At 43.2% G+C, this 10,751-nt stretch overlaps 1 protein-coding gene across 3 annotated transcripts; it reads left to right on the forward strand.

Moving 5' to 3' along the window:
- Positions 1–250: 250 nt before the first annotated feature.
- Positions 251–10,536, forward strand: LOC308398770 (cytoplasmic polyadenylation element-binding protein 1-like). 3 transcript variants are annotated; one of them, XM_080885556.1, is made up of 12 exons: positions 251–406; positions 627–795; positions 2,679–2,900; positions 4,131–4,360; positions 5,734–5,989; positions 6,068–6,181; positions 6,781–6,885; positions 7,581–7,717; positions 8,138–8,336; positions 8,454–8,548; positions 8,679–8,759; positions 9,116–10,536. In XM_080885556.1, exons 1-12 carry the CDS (start codon positions 392–394, stop codon positions 9,224–9,226), a joined length of 1,734 nt encoding a protein of 577 aa, XP_080741682.1. In that variant the 5' UTR covers positions 251–391; the 3' UTR covers positions 9,227–10,536. The 3 variants fall into 3 exon arrangements, with proteins under 3 accessions (XP_080741682.1, XP_080741683.1, XP_080741684.1); XM_080885557.1 differs by having other exon boundaries at positions 6,781–6,870; XM_080885558.1 differs by lacking the exons at positions 251–406; positions 627–795 and adding an exon at positions 2,349–2,471.
- The last annotated feature ends 215 nt before the right edge of the window (positions 10,537–10,751 follow it).

A 10,751-nucleotide genomic window follows, 5' to 3' on the forward strand; every position in this document is an offset into this window, starting at 1 on the left:
TTTTGTCCTATATGCTGTGATTCCATCGCAGAAGCACTGAGAGCACTGTGGTTTTAGATATTGGCGTATTTTATTTTATTTTAATGACATAATTCACGTTTGCACGTATAAAACATATTCTGTCTGCTATAATATTGATAAATATCCCTGTAATTTTTAAATAAGCCTCTCTTTAAATTATTGGCCGCAGTAACACGTGATTTTCCCTTCAGCGGCCTGCTCTTTGATGTGGAGCACGTGAACGGAACGAGGCCCTCGAGCGCCGTCATTAGCTGGGCACACGTTCACTAAATTATGACTAATTAGCTGTTAGCACGCCTCATAAATATGACCTTTTATTGCAGCCAGCGGTCGTTGTTGTGACATTTCTTTTAGGCTGTCTGTCCACATCATGGCGTTTTCCCTGGTGAGTTGAAACGGCATTAAATGGGTGAAATAAGTCAGTTTTGCGCCACGTCTAACGTTATTATTTGACCGTATGTCCGCCTCATTTGGCCCATTAGTTCCTCCCCGGAACAAAACAAACAAACAAAAATCCACTTTGCAGCATGGTGCACAAGCTTGACCTTTAGCTTTTAGCATGAGTGCTGGGTTAATTGTGTCCCTCTCACGGCCTCCTTCTGCAGAGAAACGAAGCCCGCAGGCCTGAGAGCCCAGACACCGATTCTCCGGCACTGTCCACCTGCAGCAACGCAGACATCTTCCGCAGGATGAACACTATGCTGGGCAACGCTCTGGATTTCACCGGTGTGTGCACCACACCCAACACCAAGGGAAAACCAAACCTGATGTCCGGTAAACCCTCACTCCTCACTCACTCTGCAAGAGTTAAACTTGGGTGGGCTTGAGTGCAAAGGCGAAAAACAATTAGTATCCGACACTACTGCAGCCTAAACTTATTTAAAACGAGGCTGTAGCCATGAGGGTTTAAAACGTTTTAGAAATGCTCAAATAGCTAAATATTTAGCAAGTCCGCGCAAATCTGTAGTACTTTTTTATTAAGGTCTAATAGTCAAACTGCATTTTCTGCTAACTTTATTTGCCTACACATCAAGTGCTCATTGTGGTCACTTGCAGTCAGGGAAACGTGAAGGTTTTGATTTGGGCCCCCAGATGGTATCAACAGCTGTTTTCACTGTTTGATAAAAATGAAGTGTTTTAGCTATTCAACAGAATTATTTTCATTTTATATTAGTAATATAGGTACTGTAGTATTGAGGGATATTACATAAGCAATACTGTAACAATTTGAGTCCCAAAGTGCTTGAATCTCTTTGGAAATTCCCAGTCTTTCTCAGTTGTGTGAATTTTGAAGCTTTTAGTTTCGTGTACAGTGAAGTGTGAGAAAGCAGGTCACATGACCTCTGCCCTCAGTGGTAGCTTCTCCTGCTGCTGTAGTTTGCATTTTCCTTAAAACCACAAAATCATGAAGGAACATGCATGCAGTGTGCAGAACCAATGTGGTGCTCTGTAAGATGAGAGCCTGCGTTGCCTATAATGGAAATCCCCCTTCGACTTTTTAAAGCTGTTGAACCTCCTTCACCTTGTCTTTTTATTCAGGTGCCAGCAGCTGATTCATACTGCATTGCTGGTCTGCAGCACTGCAGTAGTTCTAAGTGGGTTTTTTATTTTTTTAAACCACAGGGGTGGTATTTGCCAAGATTTTGGCTCAGGACAGTGCTGGAGTCCTTTCAGTTTGCTTAAAGCATGTCTGCTCTTGTGACTTCTGCTCTTGTTTTTAGATGACAATACAATCCTTAGTTTGACATGAGCAGAGCATAAATGTTGCATAGCAAAGGTAAGCTGGGTCTTGATGCACAATGAGCTGAAGTTCTTTTTGTCCCATCCACTCCAGCTTAGTCTTGCTGAATCAGGGGTGTAACTAGCAGCTGGAAGCTTTCCAGGCCTAGGAAGGGAGGAGCTGGTGGTGCAAATCACTGTCCTCAACATCTGATCAGTCAGCTGCTTCAGCTACAGCGAGACACTCCTTGCCCGTTTGTTCAGTGTTGGTGTGCTAAAATAAATTCACAAGCCAGTCTGAAACTGAAATGCCCTGAGCATCCTCAAGTCTACAATACTTTAGTTGAAGTCTGCTGAGTCATTTGCTACCATGCTGCCTCCCGCCATGCTTCTGTAGCTCTGCCCCTCTCTCCCCCCCTCCCTCCTGCCTCTGTCAGCTCGCTCGGGGAAACGAGGCTAGACACAGAGTAAGCAGCAGTAACGGCAGCAGCTGTCTTCACACTGACTCGGAGACGTGCTGTGCCTACCAGAGGGGAGTACTTCTATCAACAAGCCAATAGCTCCAACAGGAATTTTTCATTAGTTGTTAGGCAAGGAAGCGGGGAGGTGGGGGAAGCTGATGTCATTAGCAGGGGTGTGCGAGTGCATCAGCAGCCATGTCACATGCTGCTAGGTGGGTCAGTGATGCGGACGGAGATGCATGGCAGTTGCACAGGGCACAGAGGCAGCAGGTTAGCTCCGCCGTCAGCCAGGGTAGGGGAGATGTGTTTATTGAGGGAGTTTATTGTGGTTTCTTTACCAGAAGGGGTTTTGACAAGTCTTGCTTTGATCTTTTCTGTATAATGATGCCGATGGGAGGCTGAAAAACGTTCTTTGTGACTGTCTAACACTTATCTCCTTTCGCTCTTGCTTAATCTGTGAACTGGATTTTGGCACAGAGTCGGACCTGGCTGCAGTGGGCAGCAGGAGGATGCTTTTCCCAAACTGCGATGCCATGCCTGGCTCTCAGGAGATGTCGTTATCCAGGGACCCGTCGGGTGTCGCAGACCTGGGCCTGGGTCTTCAGTCTCTCCGTCTGTCTGGCTGGGACAAACCTTGGAGCAGCCAGGAGGCAGATACACACACCTCCCCATCTCACATTCAAACCAGCTCACCCTCCAGTAAGTGCCAGACCTTGAACTGTGTTATAGGATTCTGTTTTATTTGGGGATACCAGTTTCCCTAAAAGTTTTCTGGCTCTTACTTTTAAAGAGAAAAGTGGAATGAATATAGTAAGATTGTTTTTATTGTGTAGCTCTTGTTAATATTAAAATGGTTGGTTAACAGCAGTCGGTGTGGGAACAGCCTGTAGCGTCACTACGGAGGATGATGTGGCAGTTTTGCTTTACTGCATCCCTAGCAAACACACGAACAGCCAGTGAAGCTACTTTTCTTTCTCAAACTCTCATCATGTTGCCTGAGAGTCAAGTTAAATATTTGTTACCTGTTGATCAAACTTGAGTCAGGGATGTCAGTCAGAAAACTGCAGTAAACCCACATTCAGCCCAAGTCAAAGCTGATTGACAGATGTACGCCAAGTATATGTAAATTTTGACATTTTTCAGACATGTCTTGTTTAAGACTGTTTTGCCATTTTGGCAGCACTGATAAGGATGGCCCATTTGTCCTGACCCATTTGTAGCACAATAGTTTTGCTGCATGTCCACACCAACCCAGTGTAACTTAATTTAAAGCTTTCCAAACTGGGCCTGCAATAAAGTGTGACAAAGCTTTGAATGCGGCCTACAGCTGAATAATCCCCTTCAGAGCCTCATGTTGACTTGCAGGCCATGCCGTACATGCCTGTCACTGTTGCCAGTTGACTCACTTGGGCATCAAGAGCAAGCGACTTGTTAATGCTTAAGGAATTGTTGCTTGGCGTTTACTGGATTTGTGTTAGAAACGCTGGCTTCCAATTGATTTGACTTATAAAAAGGCATCTAGCATCTGAGGGGAGAAATTGTTTCATCAGCATTCTGGTTAGAAAATAAAACTGAATGACTCAACAACTTGCGCTTTAAGTCTGTTGGCAGCCAGCTTGCACATCTGGTATGTTGACCAAGAATATTTTTGGAAACCTCAGTTCACATGGCTACCTTTTAGTTCTGATCAATGTCTGTCTGTAGATTCAGCACAAAACTCAATTTAAGATGCCCTTGAAGATTCACCTTTTTAAACTCGAGTTTGCTGTGTCGCTTCATTCCTGACAAATCAATGCAGCTCTTTGGGCACAAATCCCATTTTCTTCAGTTTACTTGAAAAGCTGAAATGGCAAACAAGCTATCGAGTAACCTTACATGGCTACTGGCACAGATCGCGCTCTTTTTATACTAATTGTAATTGTTTTTCAGTGTTGGGTCTACTGAACAGTCCCTTCAGTGGCCTCCTTGGAAAGCCCCCAGGCTACCTGCCCCCCGATTCCATGAGCATGACGGCTGACTTTCTGGAGAAGTTTCCCGGTGTTGCTCGCATGGCAAACCGTCTAGACTCGTGCTCTTTTTTGGACTCTCGCTCCAGCAGTCCTGAAGACTCGGAGACCAGTGGATTCAGCTCTGGCTCGGATCACCTGTGTGACATGTTGGTAAGGCAGATTACTTTTATTCTCCAGCTTTGTGTTGGATTGGTGGAAGGTGAATATCTCAAACCCCAATCAACCCATTTACTGTTTTACTGTAGCATCCAAATCTACAGGGTGTGGCTGAAAAGATGGGCTTAGAGTGTGATTTGTGTGCATGAACTTCACTTTCATTTCTCTGCAAGGGTCTTGCACTTAAAGGTATGATAAAGTAATTTAAGGCTATTTAAAGGGGGTAAAAAAATTGTTGTTCTAAGAAATGTACATTAATGTGTAATTACATCTTCCAACAGTTAATGCATTCTCATAAATCTAAAATGAATCTATTAGAAATGCACAAGATTAGACAGTTTGGGGAACCCACCATGTTGCCCTGCCATATTGTATACAGTGGCTGAGAGAGATCGCCATTTAAACTATAACCTCTTACCTCAAAGCTCATTACCTGAACTGAAGTCTGCTCTAACACACAAACATGCTTATTTAGTCCCAATATTGTCACAGTTGTCAACTATCTGGGTTATGTGTAATAGTCTACTGTCCCAGCCAAATGGCAGCAGCTGGTTGTAAGCAGTGTTTACAACAAATGCTGATCTCTTCAGCTCATCTCAATATTGTCATTGGACAGAAGTGAGCTTTACTGACTCACCAACTCGTATTGGACGCCTTTCAAAGTTTTACAGCCACTTCGAGAGTAAATGGACACTCGGCATATTGACAGCTGATGAACAGTGACTGATGGCCAACAACACTACAGATGAATAGTGGCCAGAGCTGTTTGTCCTCCAGCAGCCACTGTAGATAAGATTATGAACTTAAATCTAGAGGGGCACTAAATCGAATTTGGTTGTCTGCAGTATACTGATATCTAGCAGTGAGATTTTACACTTTTTAAAGATTCTTACTTTCTCAACTAACAGGAGTCTACCTTAATCTTCCTTTGGCCTGCTTTTTAACTTTGAGGATTTAAAGGGTTTGACATTATTCTATTGGACACGGCAATCATCAGCTTTGTTGTTCAAGCTTCCATCACAGGGTATTTTCAGTATTAACTTTCTGGCTTTTCTTTTCTTGTAAAACATCAGAAATGAGTTTTGGAGATGGATGTCAGAAATTGATCATTTATATTAAGGCAGGCAAAGTGGAGCTTCATGCTGTAGGGTTTTTATTTTTTGTGCCACGATGGCATTTATTAACTTTGAGTTTTGGCAGCAGACAGTGTGGAGTGAAAGCTTCTGATTATCAAGTCAGATACTGCACCCAGTCTAAACCCTTCAGTGAATTTCAGTCAGTTTAATTTCCTTTGACTTTTTATTTTAATACACAGAATAGAGGAAAATATGAGGCCACGTTACACTAACGCATATCTTCTTCTCCAGTCCACTTTGCGGATTTCCCCTCCCCTGCCTTATCTCACGTCAAACGTGCAGAAGGACCTGCTGCGACTGGGCTCTCGCCTGGACCCTCAGGACACTAGCTCTCCTCTGACCCCTCCATCCAGTGCCAGCCCTTCCTCCTTGGCTATTTCCCGTCGCTGGCGTGCTGGCTCTTCATGGCCGGGTGCAGATGTGCTTGATCAGCCAGAGGATGCTTTCAGCATTGAGAGGGAGGCCCGCCTGCATAGACAGGCTGCAGGTAGCCACTACTCATTAATCATGAAACTGTTCAAGCATGACCAATCCACAAACCTTGTCTATCTTGTTTTCAACTCAGCTGTGAATGAGGCGACATTCACCTGGAGTGGACAGCTGCCTCCCCGTAACAATAAAGATCCTCTTTACTCCTGCAAGGTCTTTCTTGGTGGTGTACCCTGGGACATCACAGAAGGTAACTGTGGCTGTGAACGGTCTTTATTTTCAAACACGTTCTTCTGATATTATGGGGGGAAGGTTGTTTGGTTTTTGTTTTAAAGATTTGAAAAGATCGTTTATTGAAATCCCAGATACAGACATGCTTAAATCTGTTTCTGTGGAAGCACAGACTCTTTTATTCCCTTTGGGTTTTTCAGGTTTGGCCCTACTTTCATGTTTCAACACATGTGGCCCTGATGGTTCTGAACAGTTCACCAACAGTGTAACAGTCAGCCATAGTGTGTTTTACTTGGTACATGCAACCTTTTTATTGTAGCTTTACAGAATTGATTAATGCTGAATGGTTTAGTTTGCTAACCAGTATCTTGGCAACAGCTGCAGATGTGTGGCTATAAATGGCAGCCACTGAAAACTAGAGCTTGGGACTAATGGCAGCATGAAATAAACATGCATTCCAGTTTTAAAAATGACTATACTTAAACCCTTATTTACTGTAGTCTTTTTGGCAGCGATTACAGGCATTGGTTAAAACCTCACTATCTTGGGACATCCCACTGTCACACAATGAAGGTGTGCATTGTTATTCCACCCTCACAAACTGATGCTTTATTTCAGCTGGCCTGATCAACACCTTCAGTGGTTATGGTCCTCTGACTGTGGAGTGGCCGGGTAAGGATGGAAAGCACCCTCGCTGTCCTCCCAAAGGTAATGTCGCCAAAGGTAACAAAGAGCTGGTAGGCTATTTTTTTTCCCCTTCTGGTTTTAAGGTGCCACTGTGGTGAGCATGTAGTAAGGTGGTGAGTAACTGATGGTGATTCTGGGCATTACTGGAGCTTAAAACATGGCGTGTTAGAAGCAGGGGTGGGCTAATGCTCTCAGTAACACTTTGCTAATTAGTTTGTATAAATGAGTTTTGCCGACTTCCAGCGGTGACGTACCCCCACAGGCCATAAAGTTGTAAACTGGTTTTATGACAGTTTTTCTAAGTTATTTTTTTTTCTCAAATTTTCTTAAATCTACATTTCATATGGACCTGGGCTAAAATTGGTCAGCATTTCATCACTGATTTATTAGTCTAATTATACATTACTTCACACTCCCAACTTTTTCGGTTGGACTTGGAACTTTGAATTTCTGCAGTTACAGCATTAAAAGCATTAAACCTGGCTCAGTGTCAAGTACTTGGCACCTTTCAAAGCTTTCAGCAAATCAGCTACAGACAAGTTGTAATCTGTCAGGACCTTCTGGAAATTGTATGAAATGCTATCAAGTTTTACTGTAGTTGCTGTGCTACTCAGTCTTGGGTTGTTGTAGTTCAAGAGGCAACATGCACTGTAGCACCAATGGTATCGGTCTGCGCTGCAGAATGATGCAGCAAGTAAGCCTCTTTAAAGTGTTTTGGTGTTTGTCTGTAGGGTACGTTTACCTGGTGTTTGAGAATGAGAAGTCTGTCCGGGCTTTGCTCCACGCCTGCTCCCAGGACCCGTTTCACCCTGAGGACAACAGAGAGTACTACTTCAAGATGTCCAGCCGCAGAATGCGATGCAAGGATGTAGGTGGAAACGAAGCATGCAAGGCATTATTTACTCACTGCATTTACAATTTATGAAATGCTGAATAATCAAATGGTTGTCATATTGTACTCCAGTATGTTTAAGAAATATAGGTATAGTTTGAATTCTGTCTGTGATGCAACTCCAAGAAATGGATTGTCCAGGATTAGATTCTGTAGAATCTGATTTCACACACCTTGTTTGTCAGATTTCAACAATGACTAATTCAAGTGAGATCACCAGCACACATCGATATAGATGGAAACCTGTAGAAAGCTTCTACGTCTATGGATTCTTTGATCAGACCTTGTTAAGAACACTTATTATGAGACAGTTGGCTTTTGTTTAGTGAGCGATCCTAGTGAAGGACGGGAAGCGAGGATGTCTGTCCTGAACGCTGTGGCTCTTGGCTGCTACAGGTGCAGGTGATACCCTGGGTGATCTCTGACAGCAACTACGTGCGTTGCCCTGCTCAACGTCTGGACCCGAGTAAGACGGTGTTTGTTGGCGCGCTGCACGGCATGCTGAATGCTGAAGCGCTGGCCAGCATCATGAACGATCTCTTTGGAGGAGTCATGTATGCTGGCATTGACACGGACAAGCACAAGTACCCAATAGGTGAGACTGCTAGTCTCGAATTGTCAGTCAGCATCTACTGCAGTTCAGTTCTTGGTGTGTAGGTGTGGTTTGACCTTTAAGAGCTGCTTTGAGTGACATTGTTTGTCTTCTGTACAGGCTCTGGACGTGTCACTTTCAATAATCAGCGCAGTTACCTGAAGGCTGTGTGCGCAGCATTTGTGGAGATTAAAACACCCAAGTTTACAAAGAAGGTAAAGACATGTTTACTGCATGTGGTCTCTACAGCAGCAGAGAAGTCTTTCAACAGCTTTATGCTGCTTTTGGTAAAGTGTCAATTTTCAAAACTTGTCTGCTGTAAATTGCGCATCGTTTCCCCTTCAGGTTCAGATTGATCCCTACCTGGAAGACTCCATGTGTCAAGTTTGCCTTCGCCAACCTGGACCTTTCTTCTGCAGAGACCAGGTCAGTGGAATCTCGTACTCCTTTTTTGTGAGCATGGCTGGGTCAAGCTTTCTGTCCAGTAGACTTCATGTCTTATACTGAACCAGAATAGTAAAGTTTGGTAATTAAATCATGATCCTTTAAGCTTGTTTGTATATGAGAGGACACAAAAGGGAAATTAAGCAGCTTGAGTCTTAACTGTAGTTCAATCTCCTCTTCTGTGAGAACAGTTGTACTTACAGTTCTCTATTGAAATATGGGAGTGATGTTGTTATAGAAGTTTAGAACTTGTCTTGTTTAATTCAAGTTTAAGTTACGATATTGTTAGACTTGTTTTAAATCAGATGTGCCTCTATAAAGACCCGTCTCACTCTTAGGCCTGCTTCAAGTACTACTGCCGCTCCTGCTGGCATTGGCAGCACTCAATGGACATCTTAAGCAACCACCGACCCCTCATGCGCAACCAGAAGAACAGAGACTCCAGCTAGAGGAGACGGATTCATAGTCCCTGAAGGGCCAGAGGAGGTGCCCGTCTGCACGGGGCAAGGCTGCCCGCCAAGGAGAGCACGTGTGCCAGACCTCCAGTACAAGGATACCATGGCACACCACCAGGCACTGGGGATATCACTATAGAAAATGTTCACTTTTGCACTTGCTACATTTTTGCTGTTCACAGTGGCACTATGCACAGTGACCTTGTTGGGAAAGACAAGGGGCCCTTCACTCTTATGCATTTTCCCAGACTTGTGGCCAGATGGAAAGATGGGAGTCAGCCTAAGGTTAAGAAGTGGATGAAAACACCATTTCTTTAAAAAAAATTTATTTATTTTTTTTGGTTTACATGTGTTGCATAGTGAAGAGCAATCACGCAAGTCTCATTGCCGTTCATTGGCAAACGCCATACAGTGCCTTTAAATTTTTATTTCCCCCCCTCCCCCTACCCCCAGTTGGCATCAGTTTTTTCCTGTGCAAGCCAACTGGTGTTTCTTACTTTTGGGAGTTGAATGTTGGGCTTCATTTAACCAGTCGCATTTCAGACATTTTTACGCAGTTTTTTACTAATTTGTACACAAACGGTTTTAAGTCATGACATGAAAATTCTGAACAATTATACCCAGTGGCTGTTTATGGGAAAACCCCCTTTTATTTTTTTTTCCTGGTGTTTTTTTCTTTTTAATTTGCCCTCCAAAATTTCAACTGAATGGGCACAAATTGTTGGATGTACTACTTCGATTTTGTTGGTCCAGTTATATTAAATGTAACTGTAGTACTGGATAACTCAACTGGTAATCCATTTTTCTTTTTTCCAAGCAACTGATGGATCTTGATGAAAGTACAGTGAGCAAATCATTTGTACATAGTTTGATTTCTGTTTTTGCACTTTTTAATTTGCACGTGTGGAGAGGTGGCAGTGGTTTTTAATCACTTTTTGTACATCGGCAGGGGGACATGCCTATGTTAGAACAGCTGCTTGTTTCCTGTTGAATGTAAGAACTTCCACTTAGCTGATGATAAATTATCTATCCCAGAGCTTGAGTAGACAGTACATGATTCAATGCTTTCTTATCCCATTTTGCCTTCCTGTTCCAGTTGGACATAAATGCATAATAAGCTGTGTGCCAAAGACAAAGTGTCTTTTCTTTATCCATTAGGTTTGTCATGCTGAGCTTGTTGTCCCTTAGCCCAGCTGCTTTTTAGAGTTTTGAAAGTCTACCTCATTGTGGTCTGCCAAGTTTGCTGCTACTTAACAGTTGTGGAGTATGTTCAGATTGGGCACAATAAAGGTGTTTAAGCATTACTAGCCATGTCTGGACTCCTAATTGTTTGTGCTGTCATTTCTTTGAAATCTCAGTCAACAGCCTCTGCAGGTCGCTGCTAAACTGATTTTTATTATTTTTATTTTTTTTATTTTTTTTTTATTTTTTTTTATTAAGGAGGTGATCACACCTGCAAGAGATGGTAAACTGTAAGCCCAGGAAACGTGATGGTAACTGGGTAGTGGAATGTCACAGA

This window comes from Rhamphochromis sp. 'chilingali' (genome assembly GCF_963969265.1).
Source record: "Rhamphochromis sp. 'chilingali' genome assembly, chromosome: 6".
Lineage (NCBI taxonomy): Eukaryota > Metazoa > Chordata > Actinopteri > Cichliformes > Cichlidae > Rhamphochromis > Rhamphochromis sp. 'chilingali'.

Coding starts and splice junctions, on each gene's coding strand:
- LOC308398770 (XM_080885556.1), top strand. Junction 2,901..4,130: donor TCAAACCAGCTCACCCTCCA/GTAAGTGCCAGA, acceptor ATTGTTTTTCAG/TGTTGGGTCTACTGAACAGT. Junction 6,182..6,780: donor ACCCTGGGACATCACAGAAG/GTAACTGTGGCT, acceptor GCTTTATTTCAG/CTGGCCTGATCAACACCTTC.